Source organism: Chinchilla lanigera, unplaced genomic scaffold (genome assembly GCF_000276665.1).
Source record: "Chinchilla lanigera isolate Chin_1 unplaced genomic scaffold, ChiLan1.0 scaffold00080, whole genome shotgun sequence".
Lineage (NCBI taxonomy): Eukaryota > Metazoa > Chordata > Mammalia > Rodentia > Chinchillidae > Chinchilla > Chinchilla lanigera.
Window position 1 is genome coordinate 8,953,923 of NW_004955481.1, and position 14,619 is coordinate 8,968,541.

General features: G+C 39.6%; 1 protein-coding gene across 1 annotated transcript; it reads left to right on the forward strand.

The window, feature by feature from the left end:
• Positions 1-202: 202 nt before the first annotated feature.
• Positions 203-2,082, forward strand: LOC102003547 (C-C motif chemokine 2). The gene is made up of 3 exons (XM_005402837.2): positions 203-358; positions 1,143-1,254; positions 1,622-2,082. Exons 1-3 carry the CDS (start codon positions 283-285, stop codon positions 1,794-1,796), a joined length of 363 nt encoding a protein of 120 aa, XP_005402894.1. The 5' UTR covers positions 203-282; the 3' UTR covers positions 1,797-2,082.
• The last annotated feature ends 12,537 nt before the right edge of the window (positions 2,083-14,619 follow it).

Sequence of the window (14,619 nt, forward strand, 5' to 3'; positions counted from 1 at the left end):
GGTCTCCAGAGTGAATGAAAAAAAGTGACAAGTTCTGGCGCAAAGCCTCCCTCTTCTACTTCCTGGAAACCTTGCAGAATACTGCACTTGCTCAGCAGATTCAAGATTCCACTGCGTTATTCATTCATCGTGATACTGCCATAAACCAAGCCCTCTTGCCTGACTCCACCCTCATAGATTTCAATAAAAGGCAGAGACAGAGCCACCAGAAGAGCAGAGAAGCTGGGACCAGCTCAGAAACCTCCGACTCTCAAACTGAAGCTGGTGCTCCCACCCTCCACCATGCAGGTCTCCTCGGTCATTCTGGGCCTGCTGCTCACAGCAGCCACCTTCAGCACCCTCCTGCTGGCTCAGCCAGGTAAGGCCCTGCCTCCTTCCCCCTGCAGCGCATCACCCAGCTCTGGGTCCCCACGGGCCAGCACAGCACATGGGTGCACTCATCTCACCTTAGCAGCTGCTCTTCCAACATGAGGCAGCTCACCTGAGGACCAGGAGAGAGCCTGCTCACACTGCCACCCAAGGGCAAAGAGCTGCAATTCCAGCTGTGGACCCCAAATCCAGCTGCTTGCAGGGTTCCAGCTGTGGAAACACAGCATCAAGAAGCTACTGTTGCAGCAGCTTTCAGCAGTGCTTGGGGGCCAGGGTGACCAAAGAGAGAGGCATCTGGTAGCAGGGTATTTCCAGATACGGGGAGGAGGGAGGAGACCCAGACTCTAGTCTGTGCCTCACTGAGCCCAGCTTCCAGAGCCAATGGCTCAGCAGATGCTTTAGGTATCAGGGACACTCCAGACGAGGCATGGATTTTTGGAGTTGAAAAGGAGGCCCACAGCAAGGATTCCTGGCTGACCTTTGGCCCTAGTAATCTGAATTAGTAGCCTCTTCTAATAACGTTCCCCTGAATTACCTAGTTTTAACAGCTCCCCTACCCTCTGTTTATTGCCAGCATTGCATGCACATTTTATAGAATGGCAAAATGAATCAATGCATCAAAGATCTTCTACCTTTCATGAAATACTAGGGTTTCACAGGTTCTACCTCTACCCATGCTGTCTCTTCACTTTCTTCTCATGAGTCTTTTCTGTTCTGAGATCAGAAACATCGAACCATCCTAAAACCCTTTTCCTTTGTGACTTCTTTTCCAGATGGAGTTAACGCCCCAGTCTGCTGCTATACATTTAACAAAAAGATCCCACTGAAGAGAGTGATGAGCTATGAAAGAATCACCAGCAGCAGGTGTCCCCAAGAAGCTGTGATGTGAGTGGAGCACCCCAGCCCTCCCATCCAAAGTTGTTCCTTGGGGGGCAAAGAGATCATCCCCACAAACTTGGAGTCAGAGTCACATCCTCAAACCCAGTGCCCAAGGATTCCCCAAAACTGAGGCAAAGAACGAAAGGTTGACTCCCAACATCATTCTCCATTTGGGTTTACATTCATGCCCTCCCCATCTCCTCAGCCTGAAGTCAGGATGGCTTCAGCTGGGAAACTAGTGGAGCAGCTTCTCCATATTCCCTCCTTCCACCTGCCTCCTCCTTCACCTCCCATGGCAGCCCGTTGGAGCAGAGTAGGCTGTGGCCCTGCACTCAGACTGCAGAGGTTTAACTCTGTCTTCTCTCTCCCACAGCTTCAAGACTGTGATGAACAGGGAGATCTGTGCTGACCCCAAACAGAGCTGGGTCGAGGACTACATTGCCAGACTGGACCAGAAAACCCAGCAGAAACAGAATTCAACTGCCCTGAAAACTTCAGTGCCTTTGAACATCAGCCTCACAACCCCAGACCCCAAGAACCTTAGCTAATTAGTCTACTACTGTATTTCCTCAATAATTTTTAATGTTAGTATGAACTTTATTGATGTGAAATATTATGTGTTAAAGAATATTAATCTTATTTAACTTATTGATGTTATAATTTTATCTTCCGTGAGCTGCAGCATTTTTAGAGTTGGGAACATAGTTTTCTTTCTGTGAAGCCCGATTCTGTACCTAGGATGTCATTAAGGTCTTTGAAAGGATCTTGAATGAATATATATTTGTTTTAAATTTCAAAACACTTTTAAAATATTATTGTGAAAATAAATATTATATAACTATTGAATAAAAATGTATATTTTTGTACAAAACCTGTCTTTTGGTGTTTGCTGGTAAGGAACCACAAAACTGATATTATGAATGATATAGGAGAAATCTAACTCCCAACTTAGTAGATATCAGATGTCCTGAGTTTGTGTCCACTGAAATTGAACAATGAGTTCCAAGTGACAGTGGAGGCTAAAAATCAGAAAAGTTTATTGATAGATAGCTCCTGAGAGACAGGGGGATCCTGAAAGTGGATTGCCACTGAGATTTTTTTCAAAGGGAATTTATACAGCATAGTTACCATGTGGGTACAGTGTGGGGCAAACTACAATCAACCTATAAGTACATTCATTTAGCTTATATTGATCCAGTTGGGAAGTGAGTCACAAGGCAAAGGTATGTGCAAAAAGAAAAGGTATTCTTGGAAAGTGATGGGTTTAGGTGCTCCAGTCACCCAGGCTGGTGACTGATGCATATGTGGACTTACTGCATCATGTGCTGTAGTTACAATAGGATTTCAAGTTATTGTCAGTCCTTTAGGAAGGTATGAAAGCCTGCCCATTGTATCTTTATCATGAGGCCAGGCCTTTTTGAGATGCGCCTCCAGCCACAATTTTGATGTCTTTATTTTTCCTTGATTTCCTAGAGAGTCTAATTCCTCTCTCACTGTATAATAATTTCTGTCTAACTTAACTGCCTATATTTCCCCCTCTGAGGAGCTATCCCTAATTGTGGTTAGGGGAGAATGGGCATAGTTTCAATCTAGCTGCTTCAAGCTGAGAAGGGTCAGTGTAGGGGCCTGCTCCAGGGAGCTAATCTACCAGGCAATGGATATGAACTCCCTTTACAAGAGCAAGCTGGTGAGTGTCCATAAAAGGAGCGTGGTACATTTGTCATGGATTTTATCTGCATGATCACTTGGAGTTTGGCAGCCTCTAGGCAAGAATAAACAACTTTAAACAAGAGATTAAAGCACATACAACCCAACCATAAGCATTAGAATGGAAAGGCAGCTTGGGGTAAGGAGCCACATCAGAACTACTCTTAAGGGGCTGGAATAACAACTGTAACCAGCTGTCTCCTAGACCTATCTCCTGATGAAGTTTATCTATAAATACAATAATTCTTTTAAGGTTTTTTTCATCTGATCTGAATAATTTATCTAAAGAGAACAAATTTCCTTTATTAGTGCCCAAATCCCTACACTTTTTGCTGTAAGAAGATGGAGAGTCTGGTCGTTTTGAAGGACAATTTTAGCTATGGAATTTAAGGACTCTTGCTGAGTGCCTATAGTTGCCACTGTAACTTTCTAGACTCATTAAAACCTAACAGTGGTGGCTACTAGTTTAGCTGGAAACTTCTAGCAGGAAGTCAATGATTGGAGCCCCATTTTTATATCTAGTTTTATTACTATGGTATTATTTTTCATACATCTTTTGCTTGTAGTTTTCTGAGGAGTGTTTCAGATCAAGTAAAATTTGGACCTGTGTTAAGTTCACCTCTTCCTATATATTACATCATTTAAAGCTCTTTAGAGGCTACTTTGGGAACCAAGTGAAGAGCCTCTTGGCTCCTCTGTCAGTTTTAGCCTCCAGGATATGTCATGATCTTGCTTCACCATGTGATTTCCCATGTGAGCATGGGAGATATTTCTTTCTTTGAGACCCACCTTTTTAGTACACTGGGCCCTCTAAGGACCAACAGTTTGGCTGCTCAGGAAGGTGGTTGATTCTCCAAAGTTGTAGAATCCTGTAGAAAATATCCTCTCATGTTCTGAGTCCTTGTTGATCTTGGAAAACTAGGGCCAAAAAATATTGGGTGTCTTCTTAGCCCAGTTATCTCTCTAGCTCTCATCTCCAAACTTCAGTTGTTGAATACCCAGTTACACCTTAATTTTATGGTCTTATCTAGATAACAAGCACCTTGAAATATATAGTATGATCCATGAGCCATTATTTCTTTACCAGTCATGGCTAGAAGTTGAATCCCTGCAGAATGTTAACAGATAACAATTATAATGTTTTACAGAGAAGTCTTGAGATCAAGGGCAGCATATCATTCTAACATAACCATCATGATGACATTATTATATTAGAACTAATTAGGTTTTCTTATTATCTCTGAAACACACTTAATTGTTCATCTTAGTGTAGAATAACGTTTTATCAATTATCTTTATCTAATTATAAGATACTAAATGGCATTAACTTCTACCTAAATTTGTTATCTTTCAATAGATTTCTATTTAAGACGAATGTACTTGTCTATAGATGTACTTTAAGGGTTATTAATGTCTAACGACAGTGACATTGCCTGAACTGCACAATGTTTAAATATCTCAGGTCTTATAGCAAACACATAATTACATGTAACAATCACATAAGCATAAGCCTTGAAAAAGTATCAATATCATCTGCTTGACTGATATTGGATGGCATGCAAATTTCATCACAAAAATTCAGAACACCAGTAAGGGAAAGCCAGATGCTTGAGCCTAAAAATATTTACCATCATAAACAGCTTTAGCTGGAAGTCACAAGGGTGATAAGATGTTTTTTCAGTTTTTTTTCCTTTGAAGGTGTGCATCTGAGAAACACAACTATACAATGTTATATATCATGAAGTTAGCAATAATTGGTATCACAACTACACAGAAAACTTTACATCTTTAGTTTTTACTCTTAAGACAAATTTTGGACTCCTTTAATGGGTTTTATATGGTTTAACTATATTGACAGGAGTTAAGGATATCTTTACAACTCTGATAAATTTAGAAAACAGTGTTCATGACGACAGATAGACTTATTACCCAATATACAAGTATATCTCACTTATACAATAATAGAAATGCTTCTTTAATCAAAGCCAACAGATGTAGATCAAATTTAAATTTCAGAACCAAATTTAAAGAGATATCAAACTTTGATTATTTTATGTTTAAGGTCTAAACATACATTGTATAAAAGAGAGCACCTATTAGTTACTTTAAGTATGTAGTTGTAACTTTATAATCTTAACTTTAAAGCTTAGGCTCATAGCATAGCTTGTTTTTAGATATATACATACATACATAGTTCACAGAAAAGGTTTGCATTAATATAAATTGGAGAATTTTTTATGTCCATATCTTGTACTCTTAGTAACTACTTTAAAGATAATAATGTGCAATGTATTAACTATTGTTATTTTTTCTATCATCTTGTTAAGAAATTTTATTTTACCTTTTTTCCATAAAATAAAGAAGAAACAGACTCTTTAACTTTTAAAGCTCACTCTTTAATAACTGAAAAACATAATGATGAGAACATAAGAACCTCATTTTAGTAAAGTACAGAACCTTTGCTTTTAAATCTAGTTTTACAAGTTTAACCAAGAGCATCTGAATATTTTAGAAAACTGTATTGTTTTAGACATACATGCTTAACTTTTTAACTATAGCCAAAACAATTATTTTAGATGACTCATCATAACAGGTAACACTTTTAAAAGTCTGATATATTTTACCAAGGAAAAGTCTTAAGTTATAGTACCCAGGCAATAATAGACATTGCACTTATAAGACTGACTTTTTATATTGTCTTGGTTACCTAACAACCTGTATAGAAATATGTTACCAAATTTAAAGACACCATTACTCTAAGTGATTTAAATTAACCTACTGTTAAACTCTATGAACCACAAACATTTGAGATAATGTTTTGAGTGTTAATCTATAAACCAACTTAAGTAGAACTTTTGGAGGATAACATATACTTAAAAGTTAACAGACATATTAACCTAAATCATATGTAACTTTTATGTTATCAGACTTTAAGTCTTTTATTCCTGTATAAGTCTCAATTCTGTCCATCTTTATCTGGTGATGTTTTAAATGAATTTGGCTACCTTGAAGCCCTACAAAATAATTTTCCAAGAAAACCTCAAAAAGAGCTAGGAAAAAAAAAGGAAGAAGAAATTGTTGAGCTAAAAAATACATTTTTCTTAAATGAAAGAAAAATACTTTAACTGATTATTTATACACGTTAAACAGAAAGGTGAATAAACATAAGATTTTGGTGTTATTGAGAGACATTGACAGATATTTTTTAAAAAAGCCTTTATTGCTGGTGCAGGAGGGTTGCAGGAGATTGCAAGGACCCTTGGAGGAGAGAGTGGGGAATGGGGTTTTATTGAAGTGGGCTAGGGATGGAGTTAATATGGACAGGCAAGATGTCCCATCTCTAGAGGGTCTGGGGGATTTGAGGCACATGCGGGCAAAAAAAGGGAGCAAGAAATTTATTTTTGGGGTCTGAAGAAGAACAAAGAAATGTGTCCTGCCCAGCGCCATTTTTGGGATTCTAGGTATCTATCATAAAAACATAAAACAATTATTTTTAAATCATAGTATACTCTCAGATATACTGGTCAAGTCGATCTACAACTCTTTTACAGATTGTTAGGTTTGTATCTATAAAATAACCAGCACAAAATTTTTTTATAGGTCATCAATTAGCAGAGATATCTTGCAGTTTAAAAAAAAAAAGGAATCAGAGGGGAAAAAACCCTTTTACAACTGTGAAAGCAAATACTTTAAGACGGGACCTAGGTTAAGGGTTTATCCTATTGCAATAGCTATCTATAAAGGCCTCTTGTTGTTTTCATAGCCAAGGTTATTTGATAGCCACAGCTCATGGTGAAAAACTGCTGTTCGGATAGCCAGATGTAACTGTTCCCTCTAAATAGATGGACTGTTTTGGTAACTTAGGATTTTATTTTCAGTGAGTGCTCAGGCCACGTTTGGGTATAGAAAGAGATTAGATGACACTCTGGAGCTAAGTATGTATTCCAAAGGGTGAGGACAAAGGGCCTGTCAAAGTCCTAATCTGTCCTGCTGCAGATGCCTACCCATGACAGCTTCTTCTTGTTTTGAAAAGAAGCAAGTGGAGAGAAGGCATCCCTGTCACTCTGTGCCCAATCTAAGGTATCCCTGAAACCAATGATGGTGAATCTCTAGAGCTGTAAATGATACAAACAACATGTTGTGGCACATGTGCCATGGCTTTGCCGCTGCTGCCTTAGATTTAACCCCATCCAGTGCCAGCAGCGGTGAAATGGAGGTATAAGAAAGTGGCCAGAACCAGGTTAACCACTCTTACTGTGCACCTCGGTCCCTTTCCTCACAATCCTGTGACCCTTGGATCACACTTAGATATAAGCTTTTAGCAGGCCTGCTAAATATGTTTTTTGCTGGCCTGAAAATATGTTCTGAAGAGAAATCAGCACAAGAGAGAGGCAGTCCTCTGGGGACTAGGACTTTGACTAACCCTCAAAATACCTGTTTCTGTTTAAAACTGTTATTAAACTCATAATAATCCCTAAGAATGTTTTTTGTTCTATCGATGAACTCATCTGTGCTATAAAAACCAGTCAGTGTGCCCTGTGGATCACGGTGTGCCATGTGCCCCTATCCTCAGACACACCTAAGAGCATGAGCTCTTGAGGGGAGGGGGAAATTAAGGAAGCTAAAGTCCAGTTCTGCCCAAGGGTTGAAAGGCTGATAAATTTGGACTCAAACATTTACATTTATTCTTTGACAGTTTGTAAGTTAATTCTTGAACAGTTTTTAAGAATATAGCCTAGAGAAAAATTAAAGTCTCTAGAAAAGTCACAGGGAGAGGAAAACTCACCATAATTAAAATTTGATCCTAGAGTCCAGGAGCCACAGAGAAGAAAATTGCCTTGGAGTAATTTAGAGCTAACAAGTTAGAACTAAGTCCTAACCATTTCAAAGGCAGAAAGACAGTCAAGACCAACAGCTTTCCCAGGGTGAGTCTCCAGTCCTTAGCAAAACACTCTAAAGACAAAAGCTGCAATTGACTCCACTACATTCCCAACCAGAAAATCAATAATTAAAGAACCTGAAAGACTGCTTTTTAACTCTGTGAAAGAGAACAAGAGACAGCAAGAAAGAAAATCAAATGACATATTGGAGATACTCCTTTAAGCTTTATTGTTAAGAGCTCCTATATGTGTATGATTTTGGAAGTAGTTGCCTCCAGTGTCATCCAGTTTGATTTGTTCCGCTGTGTCTCAAATTGAGGGTCTCTTACTGGTTGCCTGGGAAAGACTGCCCAGGCACCAGACTGGCCAAAGCCCTCATATGTGCCTCTCTGGGTGACCATGAATTTTGATTTCCTCCCAAACCAAGGACGGGGCTTATGTAGTTTACAAAGGAATGCCTGTCTTTGGTGTCCTTGTACATAAGCACTCATTTTCTAGGGGTTCAGTGAATTAGCTCTGCGTAGAATTTACCATCCCATTCTTGTAGGAAGATGAGCCCTGTCAGGATAGACTAAGAGTGCCTTTGGCCTCATGAGGTGCTGTAGAACGCTACTTGGCAAGAAGAGCATTGGATTCTAAACCTAGAACTGGAACTGGCTGGCTGTCAGGTATTGAGTATCTGTCAATAAAATGGGGCAATAATGTGCTACAAATAGGAATGCACAGGCACCTAAATGTTCTTCCAAAGCAGGAAAGACTTCCTCTTGGAGCTGTACAGGAGGAACGGGATTCTGCTTCTATCTTTCTGAGCCAGACCAGGGTCCCTGCTGCAGGGCCCTGATACATCAGTTGGGGCAGATGATTTATTGGCAGTTTTTTATGGAGCTCACTGACCTTCATTTCAGGTTCAACAAGCCTCCCTGTCTGTCCTCATCCTTCTACTCCTCAGTCTTGATTACCAATCGGAAAAGAAGTCTCAAACTGCAGAGATGCTCAGAGGCAAGAAAGGAATAGAGTACATGAAAGTGAGACCTCACCATCTACCTTAGACCAAAGCAGGACCTCTAATTCCAGGAAGATTGGAGCAGAGCGCCAGGAAGGAGGAAATAAAGAGAGAGATAAAAGACTCATATGTTCCAGAACAAACTTCTCATACTGCATTTTCAAGCCACATCTATTCAGTTTCAGGAAGTCTTTAATCTACTTTTTTTCAGCCACAGATAAGATTCCTTTTGCTTCCTGTGATGCAGCTGAGCATAAAGCATTGGCAATGCTCCCGACTCTCAAGAGGCAATGCCAAGAGCAATGCGTTCACTTCCTGTTACTGCCAGCTGTCTATTCCAGGAAATCTAGACCCTTCTTACCAAGCTGAAAATTCTTCCAACTTCCATCCTTTGCCCAATTCCAAAGCCATTTGCACATTTTTAAGTGTTTGCTACAACAAGCACCCCACTTCCAAACACCAATATCTATATTAGTTTCTTACTGCTACTGTAACAAAATTACCCTAAGCTTAACAGCTTAAAACAACACAGGTATGTTGACTTAGAGTTCTAAACATTGAAAGTTTAATAATGAGTCAGTAGGGCCTCTTTCCCTCTGGAAGATTAAGAGTGAATTATTTTCTTGTCTTTTCCACCTTCTTAAAGCCATGTGCATTCCTCACGCCAGGGTTCCAGCCTGTATCTTCTAAAACTTTCTCTTGGTATCTTTCATACCCCGACCTTCCATTTCTGTAGTCATATCTTGTCTGAGACTCTGACTTTTCTGCCTTCATCCTAAAAGTGCTTTTGTGATTATGTTGAGCCCATATGGGTAACCCATGACAATCCCCCTCCACCATACCAAGATCCTTAAATTACCACATCTACTTAAATTATTGCACCTAAATTCTTTTTGCCATGTAAGGTAACATAAGTACAGGTTCCAGAGATTGGATTAGGATGTGGGTATTATGAGAAGAAGGGTATCTTTCAGACTACAGCACTATGGGACAAAAGATTTATAGTAGGTAGCTGGGCACTGTGGTTTGGCCTTAGCAGGTTTTCTGACATCATGAGGTAGCTTTGTACAAGTCCCCTTGCATCTGTGTCTGTTGAGGTTATGGACTCTTTTTGTGCATCAAATGGTCTTTAGATAGCCTGTGCATCAAAGCCACCCCAGTTCCTTTCAAAATATCAGTACAGCCACAAAGATTTTGACTCAGGATATTAGGATGGAGGAAGGCTACCCTTCCCATGGGTCAATTGCATTAGTTCCACAGAAGCTCTTGGTACACATAGCAATTGGGGCTCCACCTCCTCTATTCTTTCACTGAGGTTACTTTAGTTGTAGCCTGTCCCACATTCTCTGGCTTTGGGCTTCTTAGTCTTCTGCTTTGACCTAGACTTGGCCAATTTTCAACCAGGAATGAAAGAAAATGCAGATCCCAGAAATAAATTCCATACCAGCAATGCCAACTGTTTCATAATCTCAACCAGTGAAGTAGAGCTTTTAAAAATTTTTCATAGATATGTAAAAATTGCACATATTTATGGGGCACCCACACCCAGCTCATGAGATATTTTGATATATATATACATTATATAATGTTTAAATCAGTGTAAATATATCTATCCACCTCAAACAATTATTAATGTTATGGTGAAAACATTCAAAGTCATTTCCTTTAGCCTTTTAAAAATATATTCATCTACCCAGTACATTATCATTACCACTATACAAGAGTGACTAGGTAATGTCGCTCTACTATACAGTAGAACAACAGAATTTCTTTCTCCTATTTAAATATGTTGGTACCTATTAACTGTTCACCATCTCTTTCACTCCTCTGTTTGTCCCAGCTTGTTACCTATCATTCTATTCTGCTCTATAAGAGCAGCTGTTTCATATTCTATATATGAGTGAGATCATACAGAATTTGTCTTTCTGTACCTGGGTTATTTCACTTAACACAATGATCTCTACTTCAAGATATGTTGAAGAAAATAGAAGGAGTTCATCCTCTTTGGTTGCTGGATAGTATTTCATTATACAGACGTGCCACATTTTATTTATCCATTCATCAGTTGATGATTCTTAGATTGTTTCAATTTCTTAGGTATGGGGAATAATACTGCAGTGAACACAGAAGTACTAACATCTCTTCCACTGACTTATTTTACGTCCTTTGATTGTAAGCCCAGTAGAGGGAGACCTGGCTCCTATGGTAGTTCTATTTTTAATTGTTTAAGGAACCCTTATGTTCTTCACAATAGCTGTACTAATTTGCATTCCCACTCATAAGGCAAAATGCAGTGGATCCCTTTTGTCTTGGCTACTTTTCTCTTGTTGCTGAGACAAAATACCTGACGCCCAAAATTAAGGAAGGAAAGGTTTGTTTAGCTTACACTTTGTGGAGGTTTCAGTCCATACTTGGCTGGCTCCAAGGCAGACTGGCACATGGCAGAGGGCAACAGTTCATAGCAGCAGAAAACAACAAACGCAACAAGAGCAAAATGGAGGATCAGCAGCAAGCAGCCTCTTTCCCTCCCTTGCATTGCATGCAAACTACCCTCCCCAGGACAGGTGTAGTACTCACACCCATAATCCCAGTATTGGATAATAGATCAATCACAAATTCCAGAAGCCCACCCTATGACTGCATGAGAATTTGGGAGGACATACAGACACAAACCCTAACACCTTTCCTCCACCTTATGGCTGGCATTTGTTATCTTTTTAATCATAGCTCTTCTAGCTGGAGTGAGGTAATATCTCCTTGTGGCTTTGACTTATATTTTCCTGTGATTACTGATTTTGAACATTTTTTAGTGTATCCATGGTTCATTTGCATGTCCTCTTTTTAAACTGTTTATTTAGATTTATTTTCCATTCTTTAATTCAATTATTTGTTTCACTTGCTATTGAATTGAGTTTCTTATATATTCTTTATATTAGCTCTTTGTCAGATGTATAGTTTACAAATACTTTCTGACATTCTATAGGTTGTCTTTTCATTCTTTTATTTCCTTTGCTGTGCAGAAGATTTTTAGTTTGATGAAATTTCATGTGTCATTTGTCATGTTCCCTGAGCTTTTGGGTTCTTAACATAAGATCCTCACCCATTCCAATGTCCTTAAGCATTTCCCATGTTTTCTTCTAGTAGTTTTTGTGGTTTTAGGTCTCATATTTAGGTCTTTAATCCATTTGAGTATGATGAGAGAAAATAGTCTAATTTCATTCTACATGTGGAGATTTCACTTTCCTAGCAATATTTATTGAAGAACTTTATTGAAGTTCTTTAATATACACACAGAGGGCTGGGGATGTAGTTCAATGGCATAGCATCTATCTGATAGCTGTGTGGTCCTGAGTTCAACTTCCAACACACAAAAAAATTCCAAATTTTAATATAAACACAAATCAAGAAAATTAATCAGACACAAATGTGTAAATACCACATTGTTTTTCTGGTGTGAGTAACTGAAAGTGTAAATAAAGACCAAAATGTGTAATAGGTATTGTGAAATAGGAAGAAAATGTTCAAATGTGGAGGGGAATATGAAAGAGGGGAGGCGGAAAGGAAAGAAGGGAAAAGTAAAAGAAGAAACAAAGGAAACATGGGAATAAAGCTTTTGTAAATGGGAAGGAGAGGAGTGGGTTGAAGGGAGGGTAGGGGAATGGGGAAAAACAAGTTATTGTGTACAGGTACAAATTCTCTATGATGAATGTGAATATTATATATATCTAAAATGTACCAACAAAATCTGATTGGAAAAAAATACACACACATTTCAGCACTCCTGTTGAAAAATGATTGGCTGTAGTTGCTTGGAGATAGACTTTTTTAAAGTTTTCATCAAGCCTTTCAGTTGAATAGAAAAGTTGAAGAGAGAAACTGGCTTAAGGATACTACATTCTCATTCAAGCCTGGGAGCCTCAGCCTAAAAGAAAATCAATAGGTTGGGTGAGGTAAAAGCAAAAGAATCAGCCAAGGAAACATGTAGGGAGAGACTTCACATGTCTTAACAGGCAGATCAGAAACATACTAGTAGTTTCTTTTAAAGGAATTGTTGTTGTCAAGAAATCAGGAGCCAAGACTGAAAAAAGCTTTGAATATTTAAGCTGATAAGCAACTTTCAAATTTTCCATGAGTCAAAGACAAACTTAAGGAGACAATGTCCACAAAGTCCTACTGCCACTGTAGCCAAGCAGAAGAAATGGACAAGCAAGGACCTCATAGAAGGCAGGTCTAGGGGACCTCGAAGAGGAATCTCCTCCTCATAGCAAGATCAAGGCCCATGTTCTAGGAATAGTCCTCTCAATATATACCAGTGCAGCTCTGGATTGGTGACTGCTGTGATTCCCAGTCTGCTCTTTGTCTTTTCCAATGGGAATGTCCACTGCAACTCTCCTATTCCTGTTCCACCCAGTGTATGGTGTGTTGGGAGCAGATAAATTGTCCATTAGAAGTACCATTGATCTTTTTTTTTTTCTTTTCTTTTTTTTTTTTTTTTTTTCTACCTCTTTGTGTTGTGTTGAGGGACATTCCTGCTTACCCTAATCTGTTGAAAAGTTTTTGTTTTTCTCCAGTACCGGGAACCGAACTCACGACCTTGCGCTTGCCAGGCAGGCGCTTTTGCCGCTGAGCTAAATCCCCAGCCCCACCATTGATCTTTTATTGGAGACTGTAACATACACTTTTATAAGACCTCATTTTCTCTTTTTCTACCATTTAAATTTTTAGGAAATTGTGCTAAAATTACATAGCATAAAATTTACTATATGTTTCATTTTAGTAGTGTTAATATATTCTTTAATTTTCTTTTTTTAAAATTTTGTTGTAGTTTATTAGTACGTGTGTGTAGTGCATAATGCTTACATTCCTTGTGGCAAGTTGGTACATGTGTATGACAAATCTTAATTCCTTTTTTCGTCATTTTTCCCTCCTCTCCCTTCACCTACCACTCATCTCTTGGTTGCTTTCCTTTACTTTTTTCTTGTACATGTCATGTTCATTGTGTGCAGTTGGTACATTACATAACATGTCTCAATTCCTTTTTTCATCCCCTATCCACCCCTCCTTCTCACTTCCCTCCATCTCTTGAACCCCTTCCTCTTTGAGTCAGACTTGTTGCAACAGATCTCCAGAATCTTTTCATCATGCAAAACTGAAATTCTGTGCTCATTAAACAACTCCTCACTAGGGCTGTACCTCAGTGGCACAGCACCTGCCTCAAAGCATAAGGCTCTGAGTTTGATTCCTGGTACAAACAAACCTCAAAACTCGTGGAAAGGGCCTTGGACTTGGGAAGCTTCAGTGAGCTGCCTGGGAGCCTGGATCCTCTGGCCCTACTCCTGGCCTTCACTGCCTGGAGGGGCCTTGAACTTGAGAAGACTTGGAGAGCTGCCTGGGAGCCCACATCTTCTGGCACCACTCCCACCACCTCTGAGGGAAGGGGCCTTGGACTCAGGAAGCCTCAGTGAGCTGTCTTGATGCTGGGTTCCTCTGGTTCTGTCCTCCTGCCACCACCATGGGAAGGGTCCTGGACTTGGGAGCACTTGGTATGCTGTCCACAAGCCCAGTCCCTCTAGCCCCACTGCCTGCTGCCATCTTGGGCAGGTTTCTGGGACCAGGAAGCCTCAGTGAGCTGTCTGGCTGCCCAGGTCCTCTGTCTCTTCTCCCAGTTGCCACTGTGGGAAGGGGCCATGGACTAAAGAAGCCATGGTGAGCTGTCTGGGAGCCTGGGGCCCTTATTTCTGCTCCTACCACCATCTCAGGAACAAACCTGAATCACCAGAA

What these genes read in the sequence shown, in the direction of transcription:
- LOC102003547 (XM_005402837.2), top strand. Translation starts at nt 283, where the DNA reads ATGCAGGTCTCCTCGGTCATTCTGGGCCTGCTGCTCACAGCAGCCACC. An exon ending in CCTCCTGCTGGCTCAGCCAG is followed by an intron (nt 359 to 1,142) that starts GTAAGGCCCTGC and finishes CTTCTTTTCCAG; the next exon opens with ATGGAGTTAACGCCCCAGTC. An exon ending in TGTCCCCAAGAAGCTGTGAT is followed by an intron (nt 1,255 to 1,621) that starts GTGAGTGGAGCA and finishes TCTCTCCCACAG; the next exon opens with CTTCAAGACTGTGATGAACA.